The sequence below is a fragment of the Mercenaria mercenaria genome, chromosome 3 (assembly GCF_021730395.1).
Source record: "Mercenaria mercenaria strain notata chromosome 3, MADL_Memer_1, whole genome shotgun sequence".
Classification (NCBI taxonomy): domain Eukaryota; kingdom Metazoa; phylum Mollusca; class Bivalvia; order Venerida; family Veneridae; genus Mercenaria; species Mercenaria mercenaria.
In genome coordinates, this window is record NC_069363.1 from 15,308,861 (window position 1) to 15,324,853 (window position 15,993).

At 34.9% G+C, this 15,993-nt stretch overlaps 1 protein-coding gene across 2 annotated transcripts in view; it reads left to right on the forward strand.

The window, feature by feature from the left end:
- The window catches only part of LOC123525904 (protein FAM135B-like), a 64,428-nt gene that overhangs the window by 18,878 nt on the left and 29,557 nt on the right, over window positions 1-15,993 (forward strand). For both annotated transcript variants that reach the window (XM_053537908.1, XM_053537909.1), the window contains exons 3-9: window positions 1,548-1,627; window positions 8,385-8,524; window positions 9,369-9,439; window positions 11,329-11,505; window positions 13,748-13,841; window positions 14,197-14,344; window positions 15,656-15,861. In XM_053537908.1, coding sequence (XP_053393883.1) covers window positions 1,548-1,627; window positions 8,385-8,524; window positions 9,369-9,439; window positions 11,329-11,505; window positions 13,748-13,841; window positions 14,197-14,344; window positions 15,656-15,861 — 916 coding nt within the window. The remainder of the gene's footprint in view (window positions 1-1,547; window positions 1,628-8,384; window positions 8,525-9,368; window positions 9,440-11,328; window positions 11,506-13,747; window positions 13,842-14,196; window positions 14,345-15,655; window positions 15,862-15,993) is intronic.

A 15,993-nucleotide genomic window follows, 5' to 3' on the forward strand; every position in this document is an offset into this window, starting at 1 on the left:
TCTGCTCGGCCCCTTGAAGGGGCCATCAGAGCTTAGACAACTTCTTCCATGGCCATGAACCTGTGGATGGATCAACACCAAACTGGCAATGTTGCATCTTTATGTGGACCTCTCTCTATTTTGTTCAAATAATTCTGCTTATTATGGGCACCAGAGTGAAAAATAGAAAAAGAAATCTTAAAACAGTTTTAAGTTTTTCTCTTGACTGCAAGTAGCAATTGCCAGAGCTGAATTAGAGAAATCACCAAACAACTTCTTCTCATGAACTTGTTGGACTAAACTTGTTCTGTGGCACCCTTGGTTGGACCTCTCTCACTATTCTTATGGATATGCACTTTGGGGCCATAACAGCTAAATTAAAAAAAAAGGTTTAAATGGAGTTCAATTCACTGCTTAATGGATGTTCACAGCATGATGAAACAGTCGAGGTCCTCACCTGATGAGCAACTTTGGCCCGTTAATGCTTCTTGTTGTATTCTACAACTTAATATTTTGAAAAACTTAAAGCAAAGTATATTGAAAATGTATGCTCCGTCAGTTCTGTAAATTTGAAATGTGTTGACCTGAACTTCAACTTAATAAGAAGATAGTAAAAACACCACAACTTAGTTTGTGTGTAACAGAAGTTCATTATAGCTAAAGCAGTCATTTATGACAGTGATTGTATGGCACATTAGGCAAGAAAATGAATCTCTTTCTCATTAAGTGTTGTTGGTGACCTACCTCTCTTAAACCCTGGAATTTCTCTAGCGAATTGTTAGATAGTAATGTTATGTTCAAGATAGTATTACAGTCATTGATTAATTCATTAACCTGTAGACATTGTCAGAATGTGGGTTTTTTTTGCCAGTGGTTTTCCTCAGTGGGTAATTTTATACTTAAAACAAAAACATGAATGTCTATGAGGAATTCATACTGTAATTAAAGAGTTTCAAATTCATTTCACAGGAGTATAGAAAGCTGTTATGGCATTATGTGCTGTTTGCTTTGGTTCAAGGTATAAACAGAAATTGAATGATCAATACATTTCTTTTAACAACAAGTCTCATGAACTGCTTTATGGATGTTCACTAACTTGGTATGAAACATGCAGGCATAGTCCTTGGCACATAGACCATACTGGAGTTTTTCAGATGGTTTCTCTTGGTTACACTTTGCAGGAGTTAAAAAAGAAAATCTTTAAACTGTTTCTTCACAAGTAAATGTGAACCTCTTGAAATATTGTTTGCAAGCATCCTAGCTTTAGGCCCTTTCAAGTTTGTTTAAATAATTCCACCTGATTGCACTTTGAAGCTGCTAGAGTAACCATTTTACAATTTAACCGAACCGCTTGATGTATTTTCATTATTTTTGTGTGGGTATGACCACAGCAAACCAAGTATCTTCAGGCTGAGAGTCAACAGGGTATCTATTTCACCACTGTTCCCCTTTAAACTTGTACTTACCTGGCTATTGTAAAAATGCATGTTATATTTTGCTATATAATCTCTGTTTATTTTGAGGTGAAAGATAATTAATATATATCTTTTTGTATACAATATTTTCAGGTTCTATCAGATACGTACTGCATTGAGAACTCCACCTAAAGTGCCATCTAAGATTGAGATTACTCTGCAGAAATCACAAGGTGAGACATTTCAACATACAGACTTTAAAGTAATTAGGCCATTTCTTTTCATCAGGGAAAAAACAGAAGGACAATATTCTGCTTTACAGAGAGCCTTTGGCTTGTTGTTCTTAACACCTGATAGTCTCATTTCCAGACACATTACACTAATGCAAGTTCTTACATGAAAGATAATTAAAATGTCCCATTTCAGCAAAAATTTGCTTTCCTGATACAACTTGCAAAGTGCACAACTGACTGAGAACAAATTATGCCAGTTGGGTGGGCACAATAGCCTTTAACTCACTGTAAGTTTTTAGGATCATTGGATGTTTGTCATCCATACATTTGTCTGTTGAAAAACCACCTAAATCACCATCTTTAAGATTTATTCTTGCAAGTCTAGGTCATACAAAATTCTGGTTGCTTGCAACCAAAAAGAAAAAGTTTAAAATTCTCCTCAGAAACCACTGGCCTGATTTGAAAATAAAATCACAGTAATGCTCATTTGGTGACTACCACATTTTTATGCCCCTGAAGGGAGGCATATTAGTTTCCAACTGTCCATCCGTTCGTTCGTTCGTTCGTCACAACGTTAACTTTTTGCATGAAGGCACTTCACATGCTGATAGTACTTATTGAGTACACGACCCCTGTTGACTTTGGGGTCACCAGGTCAAAGGTCAAGGTCACCAGATCAAAGGTCAAGGCGCTGCAGGGGCATTTGTCACCATTAGTGACAGCTCTTGTTCAAGTTATCTTTGTCTGAAAACATGGCTGCTGTGGTGCTGGAATAGTTTTCTCAAGATGGCTGTAAGGAAAACTTTTAAAAATCTCCAGTCATACATCTGCCCCAGTTTCTTAATATTTTCGCTGAAATGTCTCTAAGTAACCCTCGACCAAAGTTCTTCTAGCTATGTTGATTTATTTTTAAAAACGCTTGGCTGCCAGGGTATGGATTACTTTTTTCCATATGATTATGGAAAACTTCAAAAATCTTCTCTGAAACTGCTGGCATGATTTTAAAGTAATTTTGAACACAAAAATATCCTTTGGATGATGTAACAAAAGCGTTCTGCTATGTTAAAAAAATGGCCTCTAGGAGACAGGGCTAGTTATCCTTGTATGGCTATAGTTGAGACATTGAGAATCTTCTTGCTAGAACTATAGGCTTAACCTTAAAATAATTTCACATAAATGGTCCTTGAATGAACCTCTATCAGATTCCTTCTTATCATTCCACTTTGTTACAAAAACTTACAAATAACACGGCGCAGGTTTTCTTCATTTATGTAATTTAACTTTTAGTCAGCTTTCCATGAATTTCTGGCCTAATTTCAAAATAAAGTTGATAAAATGTTCTTCATAATAATCATCTTCCAGGGGTATTAAAATTCTCGATGGCAGCCAGAAGGCATGGTCACTTTTCCCTGAATGTATGAAGGGAAAGCTTTAAAAACTCCTTTAGAAACTGTTGGCCCAATCTTGAAATAGATATTTACAAATTTTTATGTTTTTCTGGTGACTGTCTACCAAGACTATTCATATTACTCTGACTTCCTACTGCTAGAGCTTAAAGTAGAAAAAATTTCAACACATCTCCTGCTTTAAGCCCTGGTAAGATTTTGAAATAATTTGATAGAGGACTGTCCACCAAGAATATTCAATTTTTTTTGTGATTAGTAAAAGAAATTAAATATTTTTTAAGCAAAATGTTCTCCTAAATTTCTGCTTTAATTTCTAAATAATTTCACAGAAATGTTTCTTGGGAGACAGTCCTTCTGGAATGTTAATATTTTGATTCTTTAAAAAACATTAGAAAAGTCTTGAAAAGTTAACAGGTCCAATAAGTTTGCATAAATAGTGTTCCTTTGGTGCCAGTTTTCCAAATTTGTTGTAATGATTCTGGTTGAAATGATTTCACAGAAATGTTCCTTTGGTGACCCTACACAAGTTTGTTCAAATTATTCTGGCCAAAAATATGGCCACCTTAGGCTGCAGTCACTAACCTGTAATTATGTCTCCCGCCACACAGTGGTGTGGGAGACATATTGATTTACTCCAGTCTGTGTGTGTGTGTGTGTGTGTGTGTGTGTGTGTGTGTGTGTGTGTGTGTGTGTGTGTGTGTATATGTCTGTCACAAAGCTTGTCTGCACTCTAAGTCGAACATTTCATGAATTCTATGAATTCCAAAGCAAATCAACAAACACAGAGGACAGGTAAGAAAACACTGAGGAAGAAGCAAAACAAAAGTGCTCTGTTTTGCTAAGAAACAAGAAATTAAAAAAGAAACACTTTGTAAATCATATCTGAACATTATTTTACAGATTATACAGAAAAACAATTAAATCAGAAAAAATCAGGTACAGGAGTGAGTTTGTCCACAAGTTTTTATGCATTGATTGATGCACAGTTTTTTCTGATCTTTATCACATTGGAATATTGAAATAGTTCACAGTTGCAGAGTTTAGCACGTAATCACAGATATTTGTGGTTCATCAGTTTTTAACTGCCCACACGTTTGACTTTATTGCAGTTATTAGGGTGGGGGGAATTATTCTGCAATCACTGAATTTCCTGTTGTCAAATATTTACTTTGAATATTTCTGGAGCTAAGTCCTGCTGCCATAGCTAGTCCGCTGAACTGTTGGTCCAGATTTTAGAGTTAATTAGAAGATTGGCATTGACATTGTACAACTTCTGTCCTCAGTAAACAAGAATTTAATATTGTTATGTAACTGAAACTTGATTGAAAGGCATTAGACTTTGTATTTAAATTCTTTAAATACAGTCTGTAACATTACATCTGTATATAAGAGCAAAAGATTGTATGAAATGAGAATAAGTTAGCAAGGTCACCATTTGACGACAAGATATCAGGTTTCATAAGATGGTGTTTAGGAAGTGAATGGTATCACAGTAACTGTTGTAGGTCATGTTTTTTGCAATTTAAGATAGGCCTAGTTTTACATATTTTAGTTCTTATTTGCAGCAGGTGTTGTAGTGAAGATTTTATTGAAATTCTTGAGAGAATTCCACTTCTCCCATAAAATTATTAGGTTTTAGTAACAATAAGAAAATTTGTTGTTGAGCTTGTTTCAATAAAATTTCTAGGTTACTAGGTAGATCCTCAAATACAAATATTTGGCTCAGCTATTCAAAGAATAAGGAGTGCTATTGTATTTGCTCTGACATAATATTATTGCATTCACACACAGTATGTGGGTGCTTCTTTTCTTTGAGAACATTATAAATACATGTATATAAAATATACTACAAGTCTCCTTACTTTTCCCTATAGTCTCTCTGCTACTCCCAAAATCAGTGGATGGAGAAGTGACTTCTCTCAAACATTTTGGATTTAGCTGTAGCCCTGGATTTAATGTAAATTATTGCCTTTTTCAAACATTTGAAATTTGGTTAAAGTTCTATGTGCAGCTACCTATCAAGCAATATCTCAGTAACAACTACATGTATTGGCGTCAGACCTGGTGAAACAACCAGGTTAGATAAACCTTTAAGAATTTAACCCTTATCATGCTGGACACGATTGATTCTGCCTTTGGGACCAGTGTAGATCATGATCAGCCTGCACATCCATGCAGTCTGATCAAGATCTACATTGTTTGCCATTTAGTCAGTACCTTTTTGGTAAGCAACCCTTTTAACAGTTAATGGTATTGTCCAAATTGAAAGATAGAAAAGTTCATTATAGAAATTTAGCAGGGTAAGGGTTTATTCATATTATGGCCCTTTTTCGACTTATGTAATTTGGTTTGTCACATGTTTGACATCATGGAAGTGAAATAAAGCCATTAAATAAATTTGGTATTACACTATTGTAATAAAGTTTTGTTGTTGACGCCGTTTTAAGTAAAGGAGACGTTGGTCGAATTGACTTGGTCTATAATAGGTAAAGAAAGACAAAATTTTGATGTTTCAGCAGGAAAAGCATACATGTGATAAAATGAGTATTACACTTGTGTCTTTCCACATTGAATTTATTGAACTCGTTGAATAAAATTGATAAAATGCTCGGCAGCACCTTGCATTTTATTATTTTATTGAAAACATTACACAAAACATCCTTCTTCTCCAGTGTATATATTGATAAGCAGGGCTTTGCGAATTACTGGTTTTTCGGTTTATGGCTGATTTTTAGCTCTACTATTCCAAGAATAGGTGGAGCTATTGCACTCACCCATTCATCAGCAGTGGCATCTCAACTTTGTTAAGTTGTTTATGAATCTGGTATCTCAGTATCCACTAACGGGAGTTGCTTGAAGCTTCACACACTTGTCCCAATACAGTGCACAGGTTCCATCTTTGTTTTGTTTTTTTACAAAGTTATTCCATTTTTTTCAAGGTAGCCATTTTTATGTGTAATCTGTTATAAGGGGGTGTATACTGGTTTCAGGTTGTCTGTCCGTCTCAGCGTCTGTCCGTAGACACAATCTTGTGCGCACCAACTCTCCTCATCCCCTTGACACAATTTAATGAAACTTCACAAAAGTGATCAGTAACAACAGTAGTTGTGCATGATGCATGTTAGGTTCTTTCAGAATTTTTTTTTGCGGAGTTATGGGACTTCGTTTTTTGTTACTATACTATATACATAGACACATGGTGCATGTTAGGTTCTTTCAGAAAAAAAATTGCAGAGTTACGGGACTTTGATTTTTGTTACTATACTATATACATACAGTCTGCATATGCAATCTTGTGCGCACCAACTCTCCTCATCCCCTTGACACAGTTTAATGAAACTTGACAAAAGTGATCAGTAACAACAGTAGTTGTGCATGATACATGTTAGGTTCTTTCAGAAAAAAAATTTGCAGAGTTATGGGACTTTGTTTTTGTTACTATACTATATACATAGACACAATCTTGTGCACACCAACTCTCCTCATCCCCTTGACACAATTTAATGAAACTTCACACAAGTGATCAGTAACAACAGTAGTTATGCATGGTGTATGTTAGGTTCTTTCAGAAAAAAAAATTGCAGAGTTACGGGACTTTGATTTTTGTTACAGTGAAACATCGCTCGCTCGAGCATCGATGACTCGAGCACCCGGGCTCGCTCGAGCAATTCATGTGGTCCCGGCCGATTTCCTTCTATTTTCTATGTGAAATTACTATGGCTGGGTCGAGCATCGATAACTCGATTGCTCGAGCATGACACCTGGTCCCTGTGTATTAATTTACTCTTTGTTGCTTATGGCAAACTCGAGCAGAGGTGTCAAAATTTTCGCACGTCGTGAGAATTGCATGGTCTATTCCCCGACTATCTTAAATGTTTGTTTGTCGGTATATTTGATCTGATAATGAGATTAATTATTGATGAAAAGGTGGAAGAAAAATTTGATTGATCAAACTTGTTATTAATTATTTTTTTTTTTCTGCGGGATCGAGAAGATAATTATGAGATCTTAATATTTTAATCAACAGTTGTTTGCATACAAATAAAGGAAATAGATAGCCTTTTCATAAAATAGAGACGATAATTATGAGATCTTAATTTGGAGAAGAAAACTGCGAATTTGATAACAGTATTTCAAAAAAAAATGTCTTAGCTGTTTCTTCACATGTGCCATTTACGAGCTCTCATAAATAACGTTTGTAATACGTTTTTTGAAAATGTCACGAGTGTGTTATTATTACGCATCACTGTTGCCTCTGCAAATGGTCTCGATGACAATTGGTAAAACAAACTTCAATTTTCTTCGTATGTTGGTCAATGTTTGGGTCGCTCGAAACCATGGATAACTCGAGCATTTTGCTCATCCCCTTGCGACCTCGAGCGAGCGGTGTTTCACTGTACTTTACTGTATACATACAGTCTGCATATGCAATCTTGTGCGCGCATAATCTCCTGAACCCATGCACACAATTTAATGAAACTTAACACAAGTGATCAGTAGTAATCCTAGTTGTGCATGGTGCATGTTAGGTTCTTTCAGAAAAAAATTCTGCACAGTTATGGGACTTTGTTTTTTTGTTAATATACTATATACATAGAGTCTGCATATGCAATCTTGTGCGCACCTAATCTCCCGAACCCTTGCACATAATTTAATGAAACTTCACATAAGTGATCAGTACCAACCCTACTTGTGCATGGTGCATGTTACATTCTTTTAGATAAATATTCTGCAGAGTTATGGGACTTTGTTTTTTGTTACTATACTATATACATAGAGTCTTTATACTTACAGTCCACATAATTATGCCGTCTTGTGTGCGTCAAATTGCAATGTACTGTGTCAGTGCATGAGGGGGTACATTCATCACCTGCAGTGATAGCTCTAGTTATATCAAATTTATAAAATGAAAAAAACAAAACCAGTCTGAGGAAAAAGAGAAAAATAAAAAAATTGGTCTAAGATGTTTATACATGACCACCTGCCAACAAGAAATTGTTGATTGCTTCTTTACATCAGTAATAAACATGATGCCAAACTGTGATAAACATGTTCCACTACCGAGTTTGTGCAGTATCTCCTTTGATGATTGCTGCTAATTGACTTCATGTTTTTAACTGTTTTTGATTTGGACCAACTGCTTTCATTTAGGCTTTTGAACTAATAAATGTTTTAATTGCTTTTGACCTGGACAGTTTTATTTGAACAGTTGAATTTTAAAAATCTGAAAGAAATTATTCATACACAACTGTATCTCTTAAGAGTTATGTCTGTTTTCTAAGACAGCATTTGAACGCCAGTAAAACAACACGAATAGATTTATTGGATTTACATACAGCTTTTTATTCTAGGTGAAGACAACGAAATACCTGCACATGTGATAAATGACTGGGCTGTTAGTCGGACATTCCAGATACTGTATCGTAGTGAAGATATTGCAATCAATGATGTCATCCTGTATAGATTCCATACTCTAGTCAACAGTGCACATGTAAGTACTTCAATTATCTACCCAGAATGGGCTCAGTGGACCTTTATTTAGATATTTAACCCTAAAACCTTGTTTACAGCTTGGATGAAAAGGTAAAGAGTTGTGGAACTAGTGCTCAGTATATTCCAGTGATTGGTGTACAGTAAAATCATTTAATTACGTGGGCATGAAATTACATGGTTCTGGTTTAAACAGCAATTTCGTTGGGATATGAAATTGTTTATTTCAACTTTTGAACATAGAATTAATTGGAATTGTACTTGTTTGTTGGGATTAAATTTCATGGATTACCTTAACCTCGAAATCCACAAAAATTAGTCCCCCACGAATATAAATGATTTCACAGTATTTCTTATTTATCAGGGAATGTAACAGTACTTTTAACAGTTTAAGACATATTTTTTGCCAAATTTCAACTTCTGGTATGGTCAAGTGGCAGCATTGTCTCCAATAGAAAAAGAAGTACATTTATGAGAAGCCAATCCTTTGTTTTTCTTTTAAAAACAATGCAAAGTTAGTGTTTATGTAACTCTTTGTATGTTTGGATGAAAAATAGCAAAAGATAGGCAAATTTTCCTATTGACTGTATTTGCAATGATTTTTTGTGGAGCACTGGTTTCAACACATATTTATACAGAGATTGATGTTAATAGCTATGTAAGTGATAATCAGTGTTAAATGTTTGTAAATGTTTGTAAACTCACATGTAGACTGTTGACTTCATTCAAATTAAGTATTTCTGGGATGATGTTTTCAAAAGAAATGGTTTTAAAGTATGCTACGGTGAAACTTACCAGTAAGCACCAAGTGTGTTGCCTCAAAATGGAAAACTGTGTTCTTACAGCTGGAAGAGGAGATATCAAAGTTGGAGATACAGCTTATGGTGGAGCTATGGTTCTCAGAGGAGCAGAATGGGTATGTTCTGTAACATAATTGCTGGATGTAAAGGTTACTTATATCTACTGAAGTAAATTACAGTTCTGATAAATGTTCAAAATCAATAAGGGAGAATTTGTAAACTTAAACAGAATGGAGGCCATAAACGTTAAATAGCAACACGATTTGCAAACAAGAGGCTGAAAAGGAAAATAGCTGATCAGCAAGGAAAAACTGCTGTTAAAATGAAAATATTGGAAAATACAGAGAGGATATTTGTTTGTTTCAGTGTAAGATTGAAATATCTTTCAGGAGTGATCACTAGATACAATTGGCATAGCCAGGAGTTAAAATATAAGATATGGTGTTCATGAGTGAAAGATATTTTGGTCTTACATGTAAAGCAAACATTCTTTTTATTTTATGTTTTGACCAAATTTTTAACCTTTTTAGCTCACCTGAGCACGAAGTGCTCAAAGGTGAGCTTTAGTGATCACCCTGTGTCCGTCGTCGTCCGTCGTCCGTCCGTCGTCAACAATTTGACTGTTAACACTCTAGAGGTCACATTTTTGGCCCAATCTTAATGAAACTTGGTCAGAATGTTACCCTCCATAAAATCTTGGATGAGTTCGATATTCGGTCATCTGGGTTCAAAAACTAGGTCACCAGGTCAAATCAAAGGAAAAGCTTGTTAACACTCTAGAGGTCACAATTTTGACCCAATCTTAATGAAACTTGGCCAGAATGTTACCCTCCATAAAGTCTTGGACGAGTTCGATATTCGGTCATCTGGGGTCAAAAACTAGGTCACCAGGTCAAATCAAAGGAAAAGCTTGTTAACACTCTAGAGGTCACATTTTTGGCCCAATCTTAATGAAACTTGGTCAGAATGTTACCCTCCATAAAATCTTGGATGAGTTCGATATTGGGTCATCTGGGGTCAAAAACTAGGTCACCAGGTCAAATCAAAGGAAAAGCTTGTTAACACTGTAGAGGCCGCATTTATGACTATATCTTCATGAAACTTGGTCAGAATGTTAATATTGATGATCTTAAGGTCCAGTTTGAATCTGGGTCATGTAGGATTAAAAACTAGGTCATCTGGTCAAATCAAAGGAAAAGCTAGTTAACACTGTAGAGGCCACATTTATGACCATATCTTAAAGAAACTTGGTCAGAATGTTTATCTTGATGCTCTTTAGGTCAAGTTTAAACCTGGGTCAGCTTCGGTCAAAAACTAGGTCACTAGGTTAAATCAAAGGAAAAGCTTGTTAACACTGTAGAGGCCACATTTATGACTATATCTTCATGAAACTTAGTCAGAATATTAAACTTGATGATCTTTAGGTCAAGTTTGAATCTGGGTCATGTTGGGTGAAGAATTAGGTCATGGGGGCAAATCAAAGGAAAAGCTTGTTAACACTCTAGAGGCCACATCTATGACTGTAACTTCATGAAACTAAGAATGTTAAACTTGATGATCTTTAGGTCAAGTTCGAATCTGGGTCATGTGGGTCAAAAACTAGGTCACGGGGTCAAATCAAAAGAAAAGCTAGTTAACACTGTAGAGGCCACATTTATGAACATATCTTGATGAAACTTGGTCAGAATGTTAATCTTGATGATCTTTAGGTCAATAGGTCAGGTGAGCGATACAGGGCCTTCATGGCCCTCTTGTTATAGTTTTTACCTGTGAAAAGTATATTTGATATTATTCACTGTGAAATTACCAGATATATTTCACTCTAATATTACATAATTAACTGAACTGCATTTAATAAAGATATATGCCGGTTTATTAGACACAGTGTACGAGTACGGTGAATTCAGAAGTAATGACCTCACAATTTTCAAAATGGCTGTGTTTCATTATACACTTATTGTTTCCACTACAGTGATGTATAAGTGATGTAATCTTGTTATTTTAGTTCAGCAGCAGTGCTTGCCAAGGCTGAAGTTGCTAGTCAGAGACAGTTAAACCTACATATCAACCCAACAAAAGGCTTACACCATCATGTACCCTTGTTGTTTGACTACTTCCACCTGTGCTGTGTAGAGCTCACTGTCCATGGTACACTAATTGCCATCCATCAACCATTTCTCAGGTTTACATTTGTATTTTATAATGTTTTCTCACGTGTGTCTTATAATTGGTTTTATTTAGTGTTGCATATACATGTATTCAGAAATTTTGAAAGCAGATGGACCCTATTGTTGATGTCAAAGTCAAAAGACCTAGACCTGTTGATCTAAAAGTATGATGGTACTTTCTGAACGGCATTATTTGTGGATCATTTATGATCAGTGAGATACCTAAAGACTTACATTAATTTTGTATCAGTGGGACAAAGATCATTCTGACACTTATCTTCGGACTTAAAGTGTTCTGCCAAAGATGCTATTTTGTGACATTCACACGGAAAAATCTGTGAAGATGCAATTTTGTTACACAGTACCTTTGCGGGTAGAACTGTCATCTGGGCAAGTTAATTGAAGTAAATTTGGGATGAAGTTACTGGTACTGATGATAAACCCGGACAGATGATAAAGTCGAACACCTTGGAAATATTCGATTGCAATCGGTTAATTATAAAATTGAACACACCATCTAATAGTTTCCACTTACAACATCAACTGGTGTAAACAAAAACAAAATTGGTAAATATTCTGTATAAATAAATGACTTACATAAATTTGTATAAAAAATATTTATCCAAAATTACTGGGGAAGAGGGTGTTTTTTTGCGCATGCTCACTGTCGAAACATGAAGGCCTGACATTTGTTAACTTTTCATTACTTGATCAGGGATGACTGTTGCAGCTTTTTGGGAAAAGTTTCAATATAATAATACCAAGAAAATTTTGTAAATGACAAAGGGTTCGAATTTATCATCAGTCAGCGTTCATAAAGTCCCCTTTTTACCTACCCCTTTCAGGCCCTCACTTCGTGCGAGTTTGCTTACTAAATATAAATTTGAATTATGTAAAGTTTTCAGCAAAGGTTAAGCTTTATTTTGATACCGACCATTGATTTCAACTTGTAGAAATAAAAAAGTTACAGGTAAAAAACCTCATTTTCTGTTCGGGTTTATCATCAGTACCAGTAAGCAAAACTGATAACAAATAAATATAAGCCAAGCAGCAATGCTCTTTAGCTTAAAGTTACAACCCCTTGCATGAGTTTGATTATTTCTTTTCACAAACAACATTTGACCCCTGCAAGAGCATCTACCTCCAAAGGGCATTTGATTGATGGAAAACAACAACAGTAATAGAAGAAATAACAGATTCACTACAGGGTAACAGAAGAAATAATGTAACAGAATCACTACAGGGTAACAATAAAGATAATGGATTCACCACAGGGTAACAGAGGAAACATTGTAATAGATCATCAATACAGGTTATCAAAGAAAAAAAAACATGACAAATTCAGTATAGGGTAACAGAAGCAATAACATGACAGATTCAGTATAGGGTAACAGAAGCAATAACATGACAGATTCACTTCAGGGTAACAGTAGAAATACTGTAACAGATTCACTACATGGTAACAAATTCACTACAGGATAACAGAAGAAATATTGTAACAGAATCACTACAGGGTGACAAATTCACTACAGGGTAACAGAAGAATTAATATAACAGAATCACTACAGGGTGTCAAATTCACTACAGGGTAACAAGAAATAATGTAACAGAATCATTTTAGGGTGACAAATTCACTACAAGGTAACAGAAGAAATAATATAACAGAATCACTGCAGGCTAACTTATTCTCAACAGAGTAACAGAAGAAATAATGTAACAGAATCACTACATGATAACAAGTTCTCTACAGGGTAACAGAAGAAATACTGTAACAGAATCACTACATGATAACAAATTCTCTACAGGGTAACAGAAGAAATAATGTAACAGTCAATACAGGGTAACAGAAGAAATAATGTAACAGAATCACTACATGATAACAAATTCTCAACAGGGTAACAGAAGAAATACTGTAACAGAATCACTACATGATAACAAATTCTCTACAGGGAAACAGAAGAAATAATGTAACAGAATCACTACATGATAACAAATTTTCTACAGGGTAACAGAAGAACCAGAATGCTTGCCAGTCAGTGAGGGAGATGCAGAAGAATGATACTTGTCTCAGAACAACTGAAAATGCCCCCACTGATTTAGTTGGTGAAAGGCTTAGTATTGGAGTTTTAAGTTAACTGAATATTTAAACTTTGATGTAGAACATAGTGGAGCAATTTATTGCTATGTTTCAGGGAAGTGGTGTAATGAAGAGACCTGCCTTAAAGCCATGTCAAGTGAATCTTATATTTGTTTCAGTGTACCAAAGCAGCCAAAGACAGCATGGTCAAGTAGAAATCCAGAGTTATCTACTATAGAAACAGTTTACTTTGGTGATAGGCCAATCTCTAGTGTAAGTGTGATATTATCCTTGCCATGTATTATTTATTGTTGATCACTTGTATTGGAGAGTGAGAAATTATTTGGTGAAGTGGAGAGATGTTGATTATAAAGTTTTAAGAATAATTTTGAGTTATTTGAAAATGCAGTAACCTAAGTTGTCCTTCGTGTTACAAGAAATTTTAATATTTTGCCATAAGTAATACTTACTAGAAAAAGTTCTTACGAAGATTATTTTGAAAATGTTTATGTAAGAGTATCATTGTTTTCATTTACATTTCTCGTTGGGGGAAATAATGCATATTTTACACACCATAGTTTTAATGCTTCTGAGGTAAGGTTTAAGGAAATACATTTTATATTTATAGGATCCAGAGAGATGTCTACCCATGAATTTACACGCAGCATGGCAGATGCACCATCGGATATGTAACTTACTGTTGTCAGCATATGAAAGTCTTCAGACAACCTTTGAGTATTACCTTAGTGATATTTGTGGATCTCAGTCGAAACTTGGTACGTTCTAATATTTATTCGTAAATCTTTCTGTAAATTTTGTTATATTCAAGATAGTTTAATTTTTTAGCTAATTTGCAAACAGTGAGATCAGGCTTGAATAATTATTAATTAAATAATAATAATATTTAATCAGTGTGTGAATATTAGCTTGCATGATCATGATGGATGAAATTTCAAATTGCAAGTTTAGGTTTTATGACCTCGCATTTTCTTGCGAGATTAAATTTTGGTTAAAAGTCTGCAATTATCAGTCCATACCACTGTTCCTTCATGGTCATCACATTGTAATTTTGTCATTTTCCAAATACTAGCATCATTAAGGGAAGTTGACATTCAATACATGCACTAGTGCAGGCCTTTTCAACAGTTGGCAAAGACCTGCAGCATTATTGATGGAGGTTTCTGGATGAAGGGTCTTTTGGAAATCTGTAATTAGAAACTATTAGGCAAATACTAGTTGCTAGACTCATTTAAATGGACTTTTCTGGCTCCCTAGACTCTACATTGCAGATTGAAAATGCAATTGATGGGGTCATGAAACAATATACTAGGAATATTAGTCAGCATGTTAATTTGAGCATCTGGAGGTTATATTATGATTTCACTTTGTAAGACCAATGTTACAGCCATTTAATATGCATTGAGGGCCTAAAAGTTTATATTGTGTGTATCTAAAAATGTTTGACCTAGAGTCGTGAAACTTTATAGGAGTGTTGTTCAGCACCTGAAGTTTTGCACATGGTGGTTACACTTCCAGCTTCTTATATTCTCTTCCTTGATGATGTTTTGTATTATCTTTACCCATCTCACCCTTTACTAATGACTCACTACCCCAACCCCAGGTAGTATGAAGTACTATTTAGTGTTACATTGTCAACACGTAATATATGACCATAAAATGACTGGAGTTTGGGAGCCTCCAGTATCCTGTGGACACACATCTAGTTTATACCATGTATAAAATATGAGCTTTAACAAAAGTTTTCAAGGCTGTATTGACTTAAATCAGGTTGTTTAGTGGCTTATGTCTTATGAAACATGTGAGGAAGCTGTAAATTGTGGAGAGCTGTTTTGTATATATGATAAAACATCTGACAACTAGCTTACTTTACAAATATAAAATTTAGTTAGAGAATTTAAACTTTAGAGTGGAAACTAATACAAAGAAGTCATCCTCAGCAGATTTCTCCAGTTTCTGTCATGAAGTTTTTTTTTTATTTCATTAGAAGAGGATATATGGTTCAGCAGGCCAGTTATTCAGATCCCATTTTAGCATTATAAATGTTTGTATTTTTTTTTTTTTTACAGAACATATAGACTGCCATCAAAAACTACAGAAAATCATGGACAGTATTAGACTGATAGACAATGAAGAGGATCTGATACAGAATGGAACAAGGGACATAACCCAGTTATGTGCAGCTAATGTGATATTATGGACCCAGTTTTTAGAGACAGTTACTCTAGATCAGGGCATTATTTTCCATTTAGCAAAAGAACACCATAGTATACGGGTAGGTCACTGTCAAGACAATAGAACAAGATTTCAATAAATTTAGGAACTGTTTGATATTGGTCAGTTATTAGCTTTGTATTGAGAAAAATGTACAAGTTCTACAACAGAAATATTACTTCAGGTTAGGAGC